This window comes from Girardinichthys multiradiatus, chromosome 8 (assembly GCF_021462225.1).
Source record: "Girardinichthys multiradiatus isolate DD_20200921_A chromosome 8, DD_fGirMul_XY1, whole genome shotgun sequence".
Lineage (NCBI taxonomy): Eukaryota > Metazoa > Chordata > Actinopteri > Cyprinodontiformes > Goodeidae > Girardinichthys > Girardinichthys multiradiatus.
In genome coordinates, this window is record NC_061801.1 from 42030701 (window position 1) to 42050316 (window position 19616).

The 19616-nt window shown below is 43.4% G+C and overlaps 1 protein-coding gene across 1 annotated transcript; it reads right to left on the bottom strand.

Annotated features, from left to right (window-relative positions):
• Positions 1 to 10132: 10132 nt before the first annotated feature.
• Positions 10133 to 18850, bottom strand: LOC124872112. Its single transcript, XM_047371808.1, has 3 exons — positions 18779 to 18850; positions 15549 to 17012; positions 10133 to 13452 (listed from the first exon to the last, which is right to left on the bottom strand). The coding sequence occupies exons 1-3, from the start codon at positions 18787 to 18789 to the stop codon at positions 11844 to 11846; spliced, it is 3084 nt and encodes a 1027-aa protein (XP_047227764.1). The 5' UTR covers positions 18790 to 18850; the 3' UTR covers positions 10133 to 11843.
• Positions 18851 to 19616: the final 766 nt, after the last annotated feature.

A 19616-nucleotide genomic window follows, 5' to 3' on the forward strand; every position in this document is an offset into this window, starting at 1 on the left:
AAATTTCATGTCTGCAAATGTGATTTTTATTTACAACTCTATACACATTACAAATTGCCAAAACGCCAATGTCACAGTGTCACACCATTGTTCTTGTCTGTGTGCTATTCTGTTGTGCTTTGTGGTGCTGGGCACGTAATGTCCTTTGCTTCATCGGAACAGAAAGGCCTGATCTTTGAATAAAGATAAGTCTGTCTGTCCGTGGCCAGTCCAGGTGCAGGCAGGGCAGGAACACAGACGACAGGGGGTAGAACTTCCGGGTCACACAGCAGCTGAAAGCTAACAGGCTCTGTGTCACTGAGTCCTAGCTAGGGCCACACCAGGTCTTTTGGCATCAAAGCTGTTAATAAAAGCACACAAAAGACAATTAAAATATTCTATGTCTCTTTTATTTGTTATTGACAAATACAGATTGTGGAAGTCCGCATAATAGAAACCTGAAGTGCTGATAACTCTTGATCTGTGGGAGCTTTCAGAAGTAGGGACTCAGTCAAACGTGTTGACTAACACGGTGCCATCTTCCAGTCCGACCAGCTGTGGGATGTTGAGGCGACTTTCTGGCAAGCTGTTTTCCAGTACCTGTACACAGAAGGACCATAATAGAAATAAGCATATTAGTTTTCATGTATATGACTGAATTTCTTCTTTGATTTTCTATCTGATGGAATAGACTTACTTTGGCGATATCTGCCAATGTGCTGACCCTGGTCCTCTTGTATGCTTGTTTGATAAGTCCAAAGCCGCAGTCCGGGGCAAATTTGGTGTGGCCAGCAATCAGGAAGTGGATGTTTAGTGTGGAGTGAAGCTTGTGTGCAACACGCCAGATGCCATACCACAGCATAAAATTTTATTTGATTTGCCCAGTGCAGTTGTCACAATGAAGATCCACATCAGTTTCTCTAACTCGGAAATGAGTGAAGAAGTGGTGCATGTAGCTGATGACTTCATTGCTCCCCTTCCCTGATGACATGCCTTCATCAATCAGGAAATTCACCTGTTTCTGCAGGCCATCACAAGAGATACCAAAAAGTCCACAGTTCCGTGGTGTCAGGAAGTACATTGGCCCAGGCTGCAGTGGGTTCGAGGGGAAGTGCATCTGATGAAGACAGAGGACAAAAAAAAAACAAGGATTAGATTAAACAAAAGCTGTGTATCATTAAAGCAGTCTTATGTTTATACTTTATAAGAAAAAAAAAGTGCAATGTGGAACAAATACCTGCTGTGCAAAGTCAAAGCTGTAGTGGATCCTGATCTTCTTACTTGAAGGTGGGGAGGGGCCGATGGACAATTGACAGTTGTCGCAGGTCTTTTTGCAGGAAGCAGTCATCTCGTTGTAGACGGCCCTCTCTTTTTGAACAAGCTGAAGATGATCCTGTTGCTTCTTGATTGCTGCAGTCTTCCTCTCCTCTGGAAGGTTTGCCTTTCTTATAAGCTGGTCATTATTCTGTTGGCACGGCCAGCAGAGGTCGGTGCAGGGCTTACAGCTTCTTATGTGTGGGAGTAGCTGGGTCCAAAGCACCTTGAAGCTTGATTTAGCAATTGCACGCTCACCTAAAAGAAAGATATCACAGGGTTATTAATTTTTGATGAAGGTTTTACATCACTGGTCATTAGAAGAATTTCACTGTTCTATAAAAATATATTTTTATACATACCAAGCTCCTTAGCAGACTTCATATAGAGACCCCACACTGAGGCCTTTGACACATGTGTTGGCAGTAGCTTCACATGCCTATCCCTGTGGCCAGGATGCCGACCAGGCAGCATGATGGCGTGATCCTCAGCATAGTTCTTTGTGAACTCCAAAACTCTGCGGAGTTGCTCACTGCTGATAAAATGGGGATCCTGTGGCTGCTGGCTCCTTAAGCGGGGTCTTGCATCGTTCTCATCAAAGTGTCTGATGATGTCCGTCCAAGTGGCTTTACAGATTCTGAGCAGGGGAAACAAAGGAAATATTCAGCTAATGGTTTAGACAAAAAAAACTCTTGTTGTGACCACTGATTACCCAGCACAGGGGTGATCAGTGTTCACAACAGCAGTTTTTTGGCTAGCGTAGATATACGAGGTTAGCAGGGAATCTTTGTATCCCATGTGAAAATTGACTTGAGTGGGGAGAGGGGGGTTGTATTTTTGATCTAAGCTTGAGGTTGTGTTTTTTTTCTTTCCCCTGCGCTAGGTGATCGGTGGTCACAAAAAGAGTTTTTTGGCTAGCGTAGCTACACGAGGTTAGCAGGCAATCATTGTATCCCATGTGAAAATTGACGGAGCCAAAGAAAGCCACTACAGAAATGAGCTGAGGCTTTTCCCCTCCCCAAAATGTAAATACAAGCTGGCTGAGTTTTAGGCTGAAAACAAGCCGAGTTTAAACATGTAATTTACCATTTTAAAACCTCCGAAACTGTCATTTAAAGAACTGAGTGGATACTTCATAATTTCAACTTGTACATTTTGCAATAAAACAAAGATCACTATTTTCTCAGAAATTGACAGTTTTTCCTAATTTTCTCCGTTTGTGCTCTGCCGACTTGTTCCTGGTTTTCCCGTGGCGCATCACTAATTGTTTTTACTGACACCAGCCTTTTGCTGCAGACACAAACAGATGGCTCCTTTTCTTCTGGCTTAAGGTGTACATGTGTGTTGTCCTTCCAAAACCGAACGTTTAACAGTTTTGTTTGCTCCTTTGATGATGGGGAGATTAGGCATAAATTAAGTTAAATTTCACACCATAAACTATACCACTTCCACCTTGCTTCCACAAAGCACCTCAGAAAGGTTATTACTCCTCTGCAGTAGAATTGAGCAAAGTCTAGTCAAGATATCCTATAGCTCACAACCACTTTTGCAAAACTAAAAAATCTCACAATAACGGTCATAAGTTCCAAGGGTGTCACAATTGTTCACTCTGGGCCAAAGTGATATATGTCATTTTAAGGCCCACCCAGGGACGCCAATTATGTAAGGATTATAATTCCTGGTGAATGAATGTGTATCAAAAATGATAATTAAAAATCCTAATTCAGAAAAATAATTGTTATTTACCAAAATCATTGCTTACAAATAGAAATCAGAGATGCACTCTGGTGTGATGATGGGCTCACAGCTCCTAATAATTAAAATTAGTTAATTACCATTAATAATTTATCATTATTAACCAAAATCACGCTGAATGTCACTGTTTATTATCTGCTCCACCGATTGGTGGGAAACACTAACCTTTTGACAGATAAATCACTCTTGCACAAAATAAACACAAACGCTTCCTCTTTATCAATGTGAACATTTATGGAATCAACAGCCCTGATACACTTTGCTATTCTGATTCAATAATCTTCACCTAATCAAGCATGCATAATTCTACAAAAAGGGCTAAAAAACTAACCAAATAAAAATAAAAACAACATTGAGAGTCTATGAAGATCAAACCAGCAGTTTAGATCCCCCAAATTCTGCCCTAGGGCAGACTGACAGAAGCGAGGTTGCCATACAATCTGCGCCACCAGACCGCCAGGGTGGTTGAAGTCTCTTGCCCAAGAACACAACAGCTAAGATGGACAGAGCAGGGGTTCAAACCCCTACTACCTAAGCCCCAAAGGACACCTCGCCTTATCATTTCTCAGCTTATCAACAATATGCTGGTTCTCAACTCCTCCTCCAACAACCTAGTAACTACTTTCAGAGACATTCTCCACTCTCCACCCTGGTTTACCTCAGGTCTTACTGAAGGCGGAAGGACGACAGCTGGAGTACCTTATAAAAAACAAACAAACTCCCAATTCATGGGAGAATGAACATTTACAGAATCCACCTCAATTTCTATGGAGACAAAATCAAAACAGCCAAATCCAACTACTACTCCAACTTAGTAAATGAAAACCTCACCAATTCTATGATCCTCTTTTCTCTCTTCAATCAGATGATCAAACTTTCGAACTCTGTCTCCCCACATGTATTCCAGTGACACCTGCATCTCCCTGTTCTCATTTTTAATGACAAAATTATTAATATTAATCAGCACATCAACTCCGTTGTCCTACCAAGCCTCTCCTTTGAGCCTTCGTCTCTTTCTTACAATCAGCCCTTCTCATATTTCATCCTCCCTGACATGGCCTCCATCTCAAACCTCTTCTCCATCTACCTTTCTCCTTGATCCCTTTCCCACAATTAAAAAAATCCTGCGTCCTATATCCAACCTTGCATTTATCTTGAAAATCCTTAAAAAAACACTTCAATTCAATTCAATTCAGTTTACTTGTCTCTTAATCCACTCCTATGTAACCTCCAACAATTTATATAAGCAGTTCAATTCTGGTTTTCCCTCCCGCCATAACACTGAAATGGCCATGATTAAAATCAATAACAACCTCCTCTTGGCAACAGTAGACTATTTTTCCTGATTAAGTAGAAGTTCTCTAGATGTGTAGAGCGCCATTTTCTGTCCAATATTCTGACATTGTGCTTTAAAGTACGCAGCCCTGAATAAAACCAGTGAACCAGTCTCTTATGACTAATTACCTTCTTTTTCAGAAGGCTATATTGTCTAATGCACCACGCAGTGAGGAAGTAACACTATGAACAAGAGAATCAATTTGTGAAGGGGAAAAAACTAAATTATCACCTTCATCTGTGTTTTTCTGTTTTGAGGAAATTAAACATGACACAGATTCTTCAAAGGTTGGTACAGCATTGTCTGATAATGATCTATTCTAATATAATTTTCTTTAAGGTGTGGAGTACTCCGTTAAATTAAACTCAAAGGTTATTAAAAATGTTCAGATGGGACAGGGTTATGAGGAAATATTGTTATTTCATTGGTGGTGGGGCCTGTGGGCTTGTCGCTGCAGCTCCCTGAGGCTTCTGCACTGAGACTGCTGGGTGGTTCCCCTGAGGTTCTCCTCTGCTCGTCTTTGGAGGTTTGCATGTTGACATGGAAAGTGATAGAGTAAATATAGCCTTTAATGCTATCTTAGACTCAATTAGTTTTGATCAAAAAATAAGCAAACCAACCCACCTTTGTCTTCATTCTCTGGACCTTGTGTTGACATATGGAATTGAGTCCAATGAAATAACAATATTTCCTCATAACCCTGTCCCGTCTGAACATTTTTAATAACCATTGAATTTAATGTCATGTGCCAGCCTGCTTCAAGTCCTCCATCATTGTCCTTGTTCCCAAGAAGCCAAGGACCACAGGGCTTAATGACTACAGACTCGTTGCCCTGACCTCTGTGGTGATAAGGTCCTTTGAGCGCCTTGTGCTCTCACACCTAAAAGACATCACCGACCCCCTCCTGGACCCCCTGCAGTTTGCCTACAGAGCCAACCGGTCTGTAGATGATGCAGTCAACCTAGCCCTTCACTTCATTCTCCGGCACCTGGACTCCACAGGAACCTACGCCAGGATCCTGTTTGTGGATTTCAGCTCTGCCTTCAACACCATCGTTCCAGCTCTGCTCCAGGAGAAGCTCTTCCAGCTGAGTGTGCCCGACTCCACCTGCAGGTGGATCACTGACTTCCTGTCTGACAGGAAGCAGCGTGTGAGGCTGGGGAAGCACGTCTCTGACTCCCTGACCATCAGCTCCGGTTCCCCCCAAGGCTGTGTTCTCTCTCCTCTGCTCTTCTCCCTGTACACCAACAGCTGCACCTCCAGTCACCAGTCTGTCAAGCTTCTGAAGTTTGCAGACAACACTACTCTGATCTCTGATGGTGACGAGTCCGCATACAGATGGGAGGTGGACCATCTGTTGGACTGGTGCAGCCAGAACAACCTTGAGCTCAACGCTCTAAAGACAGTGGAGATGGTTGTGGACTTCAGGCAGAACCCAGCCCCACCTGCCCCCATCACCCTCTGTGACTCCACAATTGACACTGTGGAATCTTTCCGCTTCCTGGGAACCATCATCTCCCAGGATCTCAAGTGGGAGCCAAACATCAGCTCCCTCATCAAGAAAGCCCAGCAGAGGATGTTCTTCCTGTGGCAGCTGAAGAAATTCAACCTGCCAAAGACTATGATGGTGCACTTCTACACAGCCATCATTGAGTCCATACTCACCTCCTCCATCACCATCTGGTACGCCGCTGCTACAGCCAAGGATAAGGACAGGCTGCAGCGTGTCATTCGGTCTGCTGAGAAGGTGATTGGCTGCAGTCTACTGTCGCTCCAGGAACTGTACACCTCCAGGACCCTGAAGCGGGCAGGGAAGATTCTGGCTGATCCCTCCCACCCCGGTCACAGACTCTTTGAGACTCTCCCCTCTGGCAGGAGGCTGCGGTCCATCCGGACCAAAACCTCACGCCACAAGAACAGTTTTTTCCCATCTGCCACCAGCCTGGTTAACAAAGCCCGAAACCACCCTGACACTCTCCCTCCCCCCCACACCCCCTTTTTTTGCTGACAGGACACTTGTAACTTGTAACTCTATGCGTTACATTAACGCTCAGCTTGGACTCCTGCTTTACTTGCACTGCCATACTTGCACACTGATCACCTGCACTGTTGTACCGCTCTCACATCTTATACTGCTCTACATTTACTCTCACTCACTTAAAACTGTGCACATATATTTATATTTATATTGTAGCTGTATTTATACTGTTTAATTTGAGTACTGTATTGCACCGATTACGCCAAAACAAATTTCTTGTATGTCCAAAAACGTACTTGGCAATAAGGCTTTTCTGATTCTGATTGGGCTATGCCGGAGCAGACCCAGCCATTGACCCAGAGACCCTAAGGCACATTGCCCGCCAGCAAAGGCCTAACAGAGCCAGGGGGCCCAGGCCCCACCAAGCAGCCACCGGGAGTGAGCCAGCACAGACCCAATCACCCAGCCCCCAAATCCAAATGCCGGTGATCACACATCCAAAAAGAGGATGCAATCCCCCCACCACACATTCTGCAACTCCCCTGTGCTTCCCCCCAGCCTGTTGCCCCGACGCAACCAGAGTTGCCCCAGTATGCCGGCCACATCCACACCCGCATGGCATACCCCCACCCCTTTAAAATATAACCCTGAGAACCGGGACCAACACCCCCAGCCCCCCCAGAACTGTCCAAACCCTCAAACCCAGTCCTGATACACAGCCCATGACTGAAGAAGCCACTGAACCCCAACAAAGAGGAACCAGCTAGAAGCATGCAGCAGTGATCAAGAGCAGGCCCCACTCCAGCAAAAACAGCCGACCTGCCAGCTCAGGGCAACAGGAATATGCAGCATAAAATAGGGCACATGACCAACATGCACAAACATCCTGGACCCACGGTGCAGAACAAACAGGGCACCCAGTCCCCGACCCCGCAGACCAGCACCTGATCGCAGCCACAACCAGGCCAGCAGAACAATAAAACTTGCCCAACAAGTCAGCCAACAAGCCCCACCCAACCTAAAACGACAGGCTCTCTCAAATGCAAACCCCCAGCCAGTGTGACGTTAGCACATGCATCCATCTATAGAAAAATTTACCAAAACTGCCAGCACCAGCCAGGCAGTCAAGCAGACCCTGCAACGTGCCACACCACCCACCACCATGCCCAAGGGAAAGACATCAGCCCAGGAAACCGAAGAGCGCCACAGAAAGGCCACAGCCCGCACCGCAAAGTGGCCACACGCGATGTGCAGAACCACCATCATCAAGGTGAGCTAAGCAAAAACAATGGAGTCAAGCCAGGCAACAGCTCCCCCCAAGCCAATGCCACAACAACAACACACTTCCTTTTATAAGTCTGTAGGGACACGTGGAAAACCGGCAACCTCAAGCACGCACTACCCACCAGGAACTAGACAGCAGACAAGCAAACCCCACCCCAGTATAAGGCTGAGAAGCCTGATGCAACCACTAAGCCCACCAACTCCTGCCCTGCCGCACCCACATACTATGGCCAGAGCCAAACCGCACAGGACCACCACCCCCATGGAAGTGCACTCCTGCAAGAGGACCCACACATCCACACCCAGAAGCATATGCCTGACACCAATACACCAGCCAGAAGCAGCCCTGCGAGAAAACCCACACCTAAGTGGTCAAACACAATAAGTCTGTTGACAGCGTGTTTGGTATGTGCATTAATGCTTCACCATACAGTGTTGTTACTTGGGTGTGGTACCGGGACATAAATGAAGAGTGGCCGCATTGTTTCCAGTAAATACTTTTATATTCGTGCTAAGCAAAACTCACATTGACAACACTATGACATTTGAGGTTTGTCTCGCTGAGTGCACGACTGAAGACACCAGTGTGGTTTTCTTTACTTAAAATTCAAACAGCGGTACTTCTATGCCTCTGAATTACCACTGTTACTGAAGGGTGAAAATAATTTAACACGAACATTACCATTTTTTTTTTTTTTTTACTATTAAAAGAAAACAACCTTAGTATTCATTTTTCTTACCAAGAAGACATAAAAACTAACATCAAACAATAGATTTACCCATTTATAAAAAAGAGCAAATAAATCTAATTACTTAAACTCATTTGTCAGTTTTATTTTTTTGCCGGCAAAAAGATTGGTGCCGCTTTCATTCATTTGTAGGAAAATACTTTAAATAATCAGAGGTTAACACCGTGGTTCTTAAAATAATCTAGTCATTCAGAAAGACTGGGACTGTTAATAGACTAGGTGGAAGGCAAATGGACTTCTCTTGTTTCTAGAAGTTTCACCTCCCAGCCATGTTCAGAACTACATGGCTGGAGGTTACAGGCTTATAGGACCAGTAAAGTCACTAATGGTGCAGATATTAACATACACTGTATAAAATGACACAAAACCTTTTTTCTGACTAACAATAAATCAGACTAAACCTAGATCAGAGAGTGTTCCCCAAAGTATTTCTATTTGCTAAAACAATGATAGAGGGTTTATTTCAGTGATTTTCTTTTTAACATCATCATATTCAGAAGTTTACAGAGACTGTCTTATACCTTAACACAATTTGGGAGAGTCTAGGTGATGATTACATGGCTTCATAAGCTAATAAACAACTTTTTTTGGACAAAAAGGTAGAGGGAGGGCTGTGTTAAAATAATAATTGGTTTAGGAGAAACCATAAACAAATATCTTACCTGCTAAGCAGCATATTTGAAAACAGAAATTAGTAACAAGGTGGCCCAAGGACAACAAACCTCCTGTTTTTGGCCATCACAAAGCCCTGTCCCATTGGAAATTTGCTGGAAGATGAGAAAAGGTGTTTATTCTGGCATATAATAGAACAGACGAACGTGTCGGAGATGCACAATTATCCTCCAGATATCTTGGCTGATTTCCTATTGTCAAATACAACCACAGATGTGCCTTGATTCAGCATAAATGTTGTGAATAAACCTATGAGAATCTTACAAAGCCATGACTTCATCATCTGGGCTTTTCCAGACTGTATAAAAGTATAGTAATCTTATTGTGCTAAAGCTTAAAGAAAATAATAAAATTCTCTCATTGATCCAGCATTTAGCAAATTAAAGTAGGTTTGGAAATCCTAACACATCTAAAACAGGGATGAGCACTTCTGATTGAATGTTCTGTTGACCCAAAGACCTGGCGCTGATAGAAAACTGCACCCTTCTCCCACCACCTGGGAGCAGCAGGTGTTTCTGCTCCACTGCAGCTTATTCAGGAGATCAGATGATCCATGCAGCATGTAACATTGATACTGTATTTCACAATGCAAGTTTTCCATTCATTATTTAATTATAAATGATCAAATATTTAAATTAAATAGGTTATTATATTGTATTACAGTATTTTTCACAGGCCTCCAGGACAGGGTGGTTGTTTAGATGAAGCTGCTGTTAGCTCAGAGAGCTTTACAAGCTAAACAATAATTAGACTCTGCTATTTTTTCAAAGTGTGTGAATTTCATTCAGAATCTGCAGAAATCTTTATAAGACTGCCATAACTTTCCTGGTAACAAACGTAATATTGCTTGTTTATTTCACCTCTAAACATTCCGACCTTTGAGAGAAATGTCTGAGATTTAAAGGAAATTATCACTAGATAGAGTTGGGATCCTGTCACAACTATGATCTGTCTGTATTCACAGAGTTAGAACTAGAAAAATACTTTTACTGAATTCAAGAGAGAATGCAAAAGATGCTCGAGAAACCAGAACAAACAGGATATAAAAAAAGGCACTGTAGCAAATTTTATTTCATGAAGAACAGTTTTTATTAATCCATACAGAGAGCTTGGTCAGACAGAGGATGCATTCATAAAAATAAAAAGAATATACACAAAAATGTAATGTCAATATAAAACAAGTCAAATGTTTCTGGGATAGATTCATTTATTTGATAAAAGTCATTCTAATTTAAATGTTTTTAATGAATGTGATGCTTATTTAGAGTGGTCCTCAACAAATTATTATTCAATAAATGTCATTCTGAGGTCACACACTGAAACTGGATGCATCTCTGCTCTGTTCCATCCCAAAGTTATTTGGCAAGGCATGTTTATTAGTATAGCACATTTCTGCAATAAGACAAGTCAAAGTTCTTTACATGATGCGGTGGCATAATAAAGGAAAGTAAAGAAAAGTTGGGCTACAGACTAAAATTAAAGATGTTTCAGTTAATAGTTTAAATAAAACAGTCAAATGCATCTCTGAACAAATGGGTTTTTAACTTTGATTTAAAAGAACTTAAATTTGAGGTTAAGGTCAAAACTCGTCCAGATCCGTCAAGTTCTTCCACAACAAAGTCACTCGTCCAAGTCTTTACTTTGTTCACTAGTAGGCAGTCATTTTTGAACAGGAGGGGGTCATCTCCAAACTGTTCACACAAAGGTAGCAGCATGAAATAGTCCAAAATGTCTTGTAATGATGAATATAGAAACTTCCTTTCACTGGAACAAAGGAGCCCATTCCAAATCCTAAAACAGCCCTCCACCATCCCTCCTCCTCCAAACTTTGTCCTTGACAAAATGCAATCATCCACAGCCGTTCTGCTTGCAATGTTCAACCACAGGTCTGTGACTATTTATCCTGTAGACAACCATTGACCTCGGTGGACTCTGTGTGATCGTATGTGATTTATCAAGCTGTGGTTGAGTTTCTGTTCATCCCAGTTCCTCAGGCAACCATTCATGGTTTACAGTTCAGCAGTGAGTATATTTCACAACTCGATTTACTGCACTAGTGGCATACCATCTCAGTACAACACTGGAATTCATTATTCACTAAAGGTTGTTACTGGCTCCTTTCACAGATGTTTTAGAGGCATTCTGCAGGCCAAGATGTTGGATATTATACACCAGCTAAATTCACTCTTTTAATGGGTGTCTCAGAGCTATTGGCAATATAGTGTTTTGTGTGTGTACTGTTAATGTTGTCTACTAAGGACAGTTTCTGTTCAACCACCAGCAGACGATGGGCCTCATCGGGACCGACATCTGGTTATATTCTGGCATACTCGCCTTTTGTGGTCAGAGGAATGAAATGAATTACGTTTAGGTTAAGGTTAGTAATACACTGGTAATGGTTAGGCGTGGGGTTGGCTTAGTGTCATCATAACATCCCAAGTAATCAGTATTAGGGTTAAGAATAATTCAGTAACTTAATGATGAATGGAAATTGATACAAAGTCCTAATATAGCAAGAAATACAAATTTGTGTGTGTAGCAACACAAAGCCCACACAAATAGGTGAATATAAAGAATTATTATTTTTAAGCACATACAGGTTGTATTATCCAGACAGGGTAGTGGATTCAAAGACAACCACAGACCTCTAACTGCTTAGAAAAGGGCTTAATGATGGTTTTTCTGACAGTTGTAAACATCACTGTTTCCAAGTTGTGGATGACTTTATCTGAGCAACGGTTCAGCTGAAGAAGATAATACACAAGTCATTTTAGAGTCAGAAGGTGCCCAGGTTACTGTTCAATACTGCTTTCACTTTCTTTCCAGCTGCAGCTAGTTTCCCCCACACATACTGCAGTTTGGATCTAGTTCCTTCATCCTCCTTGGTCTTCATCTCCTCCAGTTTCTGGACCTTCTCTGTGTCTCCATTTTCTTTCATCTTTTCAATTAAGAAGTTCAAGTGGACAAATGTGGACACAGAATTAACTTTGAGAGCAATCTGCTCCAGAGTGACAAGATGTTGGAAGGACTCTTCAAGCAAATCAGATTTCTCTGCTGTCAGATCTTTGATTTCATCCTCAAGAGTTTCGACGAAGTTCAAACGTTTTTCTTTTTTCAATCTTATCCTTAGATCTTCCATATTCTTCTGAACTTTCCTTGTTCTGGTTACATATCTCCACTTTCCTTTCACATGAGCAGATACGGGACATTTTGAAGAACAAACGGTGCAGCGGCCATCTTTCATCACCTCACAGTCTTTAGGGCCTCTAAAACTTATGCATCCAGAATTGTGACAGTTCTCCTCACAGACGGTACAGCAGACTGCTCCTTTAAATAAAGTCATCAACCACACCCCTCCATCAATGGACTCTTTTTCTTTGTAGGCTTCATCAACTTCTACAGCAAACTTCTCATTCTTAGTGTTTTCTTCATGGTTCTTCAGAGCTTCTTGCATCTGCTTAATTTCTGCCTGTTTCAGTTCAGACATTCGGATCCTATCCTGCAGGTTCTGGATGCAGGCCGTCAGTCGGATCCGTTCATTGAGAACATCCAAAGTCGTTTCTAGTTTTTGAGGTGCAGTTTTTCCCAGGAAGGCAGTAAAGCCACTCAGTCCTCTCCTTGCTATTCTATCAGCATTTTCCAGGTATTCTGGTTCGTCTGTTCGCTCATCTTGTTGACAGTTATTAAACAGGAAGTAAACAGGTTGTTCCTTCTCATCTTTGGCACATCTAATATCTGCAGCTTCGAGAGCCTGAAGCAGGTCCTTCGGCCTTCTTCCACTGGAGTGAGTGACCAGGGCTACAATGTTTTTCTCTATGTCTTTTCCAAACAGAGACATCACTGAATCGAAGATGTACTTCAGTCGGTCACTCAGACGATTCACGCTTGACTTCAGCACCAGACCCACTGCATCAAGTTCATGAATGCCATTTTCAGATCGAAACAACTCGAACAATCTTTCAATGACGATGACATCATGTTCAATCCCTCTGGTGTCTCCATATCCAGGAGTATCGATGATGGTCAGAGAGAAGGGCAGAGTTTTACCTTCAAAACCAAAGATCTCGTACACCATCACATCTGAGGTCTGACTTTCTGTCTGACTTCTGTTCTCGTCTTCTACAATCTGAAACCAGACTTCATCCTCAAATTTCACTCCCATGGCGTGGTTGACCAGAGCGTTGATCAGAGTAGACTTCCCTGCTCCTGTTTCACCAACAAGCAAGATGCTTTTATTTGGCTTGTTCAGCTTTTTTTTACCAAATGTCACTTTGGTCAGAGTCCCAAAGGTCTCTTTTCTTGTTTTAAGCTGATAGACAGCAGGAGGTCCTGAGCTGATGACCACACTGTTGGAGGTTAGATATTGTAGAGAGGTGTTGTCAACCCTGTACAAGGAGCAGAGAAATATAGTTTACATATTTTGTTTACTTTCATTTTGAAATGCTAAATGTTGCCCTACTCTGGAGTCGGTTTACATTTGAATTTCTCCAGAACATTAACCATCAAGAGAAGAACAGTTCCTATGTTAACAAGGCAAGAGGACAGAAGGCCTGTCTCACCTCGGACATTGTGTAAAGGGCTTGGATGTGCTGATGCATTACTGATTATTTCCTTTAAATTTCACATGATGTGGTTTTAGGTTTCATCTGCCGTTTCATTAGGAGTATACATCAAAATTTGGTCGATTGAAACAAGAAGATTTTTGAAGTGTAAATATTTCCTGTTAATAGTAAGCTCCAAGTAAACTCCCCTCCTTGAACCGCCACCTTAACGTGGTGGAGGGGTTCGAGTGCTTGAATGATCCTAGAGGTTATGTTGTCTGGGGCTTAAATGTCCCTGGTAGGGTCTACCATGGCAAACAGGCTCTGGGTGACGGGTCAGACAAAGACATTGTGTTGGCGGTCGAGGACAGTGCCTCTGGACTGGCAGACCGGGGTTGTGGTCTCCCTTCCTAAGAAGGGTGACCGGAGGGTGTGTTCCAACTACAGGGGGATCACACTCCTCAGTCTCCCTGGTAAGGCCTATACCAGGGTATTGGAGAGGAGACTCCGGCCAATAGTCGAACCTCGGCTTCAGGAGGAGCAGTGTGGTTTTCGTCCCGGCCGTGGAACACTGGACCAGCTCTATACCCTCTACAGGGTACTCGAGGGTTCATGGGAGTTTGCCCAACCGGTCCACATGTGTCTTGTGGACCTGGAGAAGGCATTCGACTGTGTCCCCTGCGGTGCCCTGTGGGGGGTGCTCCAGGAGTACGGAGTCAGGGCTCCTTTATTAGGGGCCATCCCGTCTCTGCACAAGTGGAGCAGGAGTTTGGTCCACATTGCCGGCACTAAGTTGGACCTGTTCCCGGTGCATGTTGAACTCCGGCAGGGCTGCCCTTTGTCACCGGTCCTGTTCATAACTTTTATGGACAGGATTTCTAGATGAGGCCAAGGGCCGGAGGGGGTCTGGTTTGGGGACCAGTGGATTTCGTCTCTTCTTTTTGCAGATGACGTGGTCCTGCTGGCCTCCTCTAACCAAGACCTACAGCATGCACTGGGGCGGTTCGCAGCTGAGTGTGAAGTGGCTGAGATGAAGATCAGCTGCTATAAGTCCGAGGCCTTGGTTCCCGACTGGGAAAGGGTAACTTGTCCTCTTCAGGTTGGAGGGGAGTTCCTGCCTCAAGTGGAGGAGTTTAAGTATCTCGGGGTCTTGTTCACGAGTGAGGGAAGAATGGAGCGGGAGATCGACAGACAGATCGGTGCGGCTGCCGCAGTAATGGTGGCGCTGTGCCGGTCCGTTGTGGTGAAGAGAGAGCTGAGCCAAAAAGCGAAGCTCTCGATTTACCGGTCGGTCTACGTTCCTACCCTCACCTATGGCCATGAACTTTGGGTCATGACCGAAAGAACGAGATCCCGGATACAAGGGGCTGAAATGAGCTTCCTCCGTAGGGTGGCCGGGCACTCCCTTAGAGATAGGGTGAGGAGCTCGGCCATCTGGGAGGGGCTCGGAGTAGAGCTGCTGCTCCTCCACATTGAGAGGAGCCAGTTGAGGTGGCTCGGGCATCTATACTGGATGCCTCCTGGACGCCTTCCTCGGGAGGTGTTCCAGGCACGTCCCACCAGGAGGAGGCCCAGGGGACGGCCCAGGACACGCTGGAGGGACTATGTCTCTCGGCTGGCCAGGGAACGTCTTGGGCTCCCCCCAGAGGAGCTGGAGGAGGTGTCTAGAGAGAGGGACGTCTGGGTGTCTCTACAGAGTCTGCTGCTCCCGCGACCTGGTCCCGGATAAAGTGGAAGACGTCAACGATGAGTCTGATTAAGCTCCAATAAAACACACTAATATGTTTTTCTATTTTCCATAAAAAAGCTAAAACGTGACCAGTAATCTGAACCAAGTTATCTTCTAAATGATCAGCTAAAACCTGGTTGATCATCAGGTGGCTGTTAATCTAAACCATTCCTTGTTAGATGAAATTTTAACAAATGGTGATTGGACCTACTTCCCCTCGATGACTGATTTGGCTCCTCCGTCCATTTGACTGTCTATCTTTTCCAGTTTATGGACCTTTTCTGTGTCTCCTTTGTCCTTTATCTTCTTAATCAGGAAGTCCAGATTAATGTATGTGGAAACTGAGTTCACTTTGAGGAGAGTTGGATCCAGTTTGACAGCAAGTTGATAAGACTTTTCCATGAAACGTCCCTTCTCTGTGGTCAGCTTTTCCATTTTCTTTTCTAGAGTTTCTCCAAGTTTTATCTGCTTCTTTGTGTCTGAATGAGTCTTCAAATACCTCTTCTTAAATTCTTCTTTGGTTCTCTGCACCTTCCTTGTCTTGGTCACATATCTCCAGTTGCCTTTAACATGTGCTGTTGCAGGACATCCCTTGGAACAAACAGTGCAAGAGCCTAAATTCATGACCTCACACTGTTGAGCGTTCAGGGCCACCGTACATCCTGGATAGTGGCAGTTCTCCTCACAGACAGTGCAGCAGACAGCTGATTTTAAGAAGAATATATCACCATCAATATGTTCTTTATCTTTGTAGATTTCATCTACCTCCACAGTGAACTTCTTGTTCCTCTTCATCTCTTCTTTGTGTTTCTTCAGAGCTTCTTGAATCTGTCTGATTTCTCTCTGTTTCAGTTCAGTCAGTTTGATTTTCTCTTGCAGGTTGTGGATGGAGGCCGTCAGCCTGATAAATGAGTTAAACCCAACCATGACCTGCAGCTGCTGAGCTGAGACCTTTTGAAAAAAATCTGTTACTTGGCTCATTCCCCTCTCTGTCACTCTCCATGCTTTTTCTAGATCTGAGCTGGTTTCCTCTGTTCGGGCTTCATGCTGACGGTTATTGAACATGAAGTGAAGAGGACCACTTCCTGCAGCCTGATGAGATATTTCAGGTGTTGTTCCATCTGAGTGAGTAATAAAAGCTACAATTTTATTCTCCAAGTCTTTTCCAAAGAGACGCATCACCGAATCAAAGACGTACGACAGCTGGTCACTAATTTTTCGTTCTGTTGCTTTCATCACCACACCGACAGCATGAACTTCATGGATGCCTTCTTCTATCCGAAACAAGTCAAACAATCTTTGATTGATGATGACATCATGTTTAAGTCCGTCTGTGTCTCTATAACCAGGCGTGTCGATGACGGTCAGAGAGTACGGCAGAGTTTTACACTCAGAACCAAAGATCTCGTAAACGATCACATCTGATGTTGGACCTTGTTCTCCCTCCTCTACGATCTGATACCAGACCTTATCCTGCCAATTTACTCCCATGCTGTAGTTGAACAGAGCGTTGACCAGAGTAGTTTTTCCTGCTCCTGTTTCTCCAACAAGTAAGATGGTTTTATTTGGTTTGTTCAGTTGCTTTTTACCAACAGTGACTCTGGTCAGAGTCCCAAAGTGCCCTTTTTCAATTTGCTTCTGGTGGATGGTAAGACATCCGGAGCGGGTCAATACACTGTGGAAGAGACAGGATTTGAAGAGGAATTACGCAAACATTGAGAGATGATAGCTGTGACAAAAATAGTGAAAATCACACTGAAAAACTTTGACCAAAATTCATTCTCTCTCTCTGTCATAGAACATACAGGTCCTTCTCAAAATATTAGCATATTGTGATAAAGTTCATTATTTTCCATAATGTCATGATGAAAATTTAACATTCATATATTTTAGATTCATTGCACACTAACTGAAATATTTCAGGTCTTTTATTGTCTTAATACGGATGATTTTGGCATACAGCTCATGAAAACCCAAAATTCCTATCTCACAAAATTAGCATATTTCATCCGACCAATAAAAGAAAAGTGTTTTTTAATACAAAAAACGTCAACCTTCAAATAATCATGTACAGTTATGCACTCAATACTTGGTCGGGAATCCTTTGGCAGAAATGACTGCTTCAATGCGGCGTGGCATGGAGGCAATCAGCCTGTGGCACTGCTGAGGTCTTATGGAGGCCCAGGATGCTTCGATAGCGGCCTTTAGCTCATCCAGAGTGTTGGGTCTTGAGTTTCTCAACGTTCTCTTCACAATATCCCACAGATTCTCTATGGGGTTCAGGTCAGGAGAGTTGGCAGGCCAATTGAGCACAGTGATACCATGGTCAGTAAACCATTTACCAGTGGTTTTGGCACTGTGAGCAGGTGCCAGGTCGTGCTGAAAAATGAAATCTTCATCTCCATAAAGCTTTTCAGCAGATGGAAGCATGAAGTGCTCCAAAATCTCCTGATAGCTAGCTGCATTGACCCTGCCCTTGATAAAACACAGTGGACCAACACCAGCAGCTGACACGGCACCCCAGACCATCACTGACTGTGGGTACTTGACACTGGACTTCTGGCATTTTGGCATTTCCTTCTCCCCAGTCTTCCTCCAGACTCTGGCACCTTGATTTCCGAATGACATGCAGAATTTGCTTTCATCCAAAAAAAGTACTTTGGACCACTGATCAACAGTCCAGTGCTGCTTCTCTGTAGCCCAGGTCAGGCGCTTCTGCCGCTGTTTCTGGTTCAAAAGTGGCTTGACCTGGGGAATGCGGCACCTGTAGCCCATTTCCTGCACACGCCTGTGCACGGTGGCTCTGGATGTTTCTACTCCAGACTCAGTCCACTGCTTCCGCAGGTCCCCCAAGGTCTGGAATCGGACCTTCTCCACAATCTTCCTCAGGGTCCGGTCACCTCTTCTCGTTGTGCAGCGTTTTCTGCCACACTTTTTCCTTCCCACAGACTTCCCACTGAGGTGCCTTGATACAGCACTCTGGGAACAGCCTATTCGTTCAGAAATGTCTTTCTGTGTCTTACCCTCTTGCTTGAGGGTGTCAATAGTGGCCTTCTGGACAGCAGTCAGGTCGGCAGTCTTACCCATGATTGGGGTTTTGAGTGATGAACCAGGCTGGGAGTTTTAAAGGCCCCAGGAATCTTTTGCAGGTGTTTAGAGTTAACTCGTTGATTCAGATGATTAGGTTCATAGCTCGTTTAGAGACCCTTTTAATGATATGCTAATTTTGTGAGATAGGAATTTTGGGTTTTCATGAGCTGTATGCCAAAATCATCCGTATTAAGACAATAAAAGACCTGAAATATTTCAGTTAGTGTGCAATGAATCTAAAATATATGAATGTTACATTTTCATTATGACATTATGGAAAATAATGAACTTTATCACAATATGCTAATATTTTGAGAAGGACCTGTAGTTGTACTGGTTAGTGGTACTCACGGTGAGTCCATTGTGCAGTCTGCAGTTGAAACCAGTGAAGGTCACTCAGATGATTAGATGATGAGGAACCTGGATAATAATTCAAGAAGACATGAATCTTTATAGGTTAACTTAAAATCAAATGACGGCTTTTTAACATCGTGTGGAAGAGAGAATATCAACAGTATGTCCACAGAAAATAGTATAAAAAAAAAAAAAATTAAATTAAAATAATAAAAAGTTTTTAAGTCAAAGATTGATTTGTGCATCATTGTATGAAATAGGGGTCGGGTCCTTAGAACCATCAGAATTTCTGGTTCCGTCAAAGCAGTTAAGGCCCCATGTGCATGACTCAAATGCAGAGCAACTAAAAGTGAATTCAACGAAGACATGGAGAAACCGAACATGGAACAGAGAATCAGACCAAATGACAGATTGACGGAAGGAAGCAGTAAAGAACAAAGAGAACAAGGAGGTATATTTACTGAGGCAGGTGTAGAGAAATGACCAGAAGAGCTGATCAGAGGGGATGACAACAGCGGAGGCAGAGAAAAGGCAGAGCAGAGAAGGAAAGACAAACATGACTGGAGCTAAAAAAGAAACCCTGAGGAAAAATGTCAAATTTAGATCGAACAGAATAAAAGTTTCACAAGAGAAACACAAAGTAGTGAACTAAAAGAATACGCCTAACAATGAGCACAATGAAAGAACTGACATGGCAAAACCCAAACGGGAACAATTCAACAAAATATGGCAAAACGTTTAGAACATAACCAAGCAAAATGCTGAAATACCTAAACCTAACAGAGGCAGATTGTGACAGTGGCTCACATATTATTCAACCGAACTGGTCTGAGGT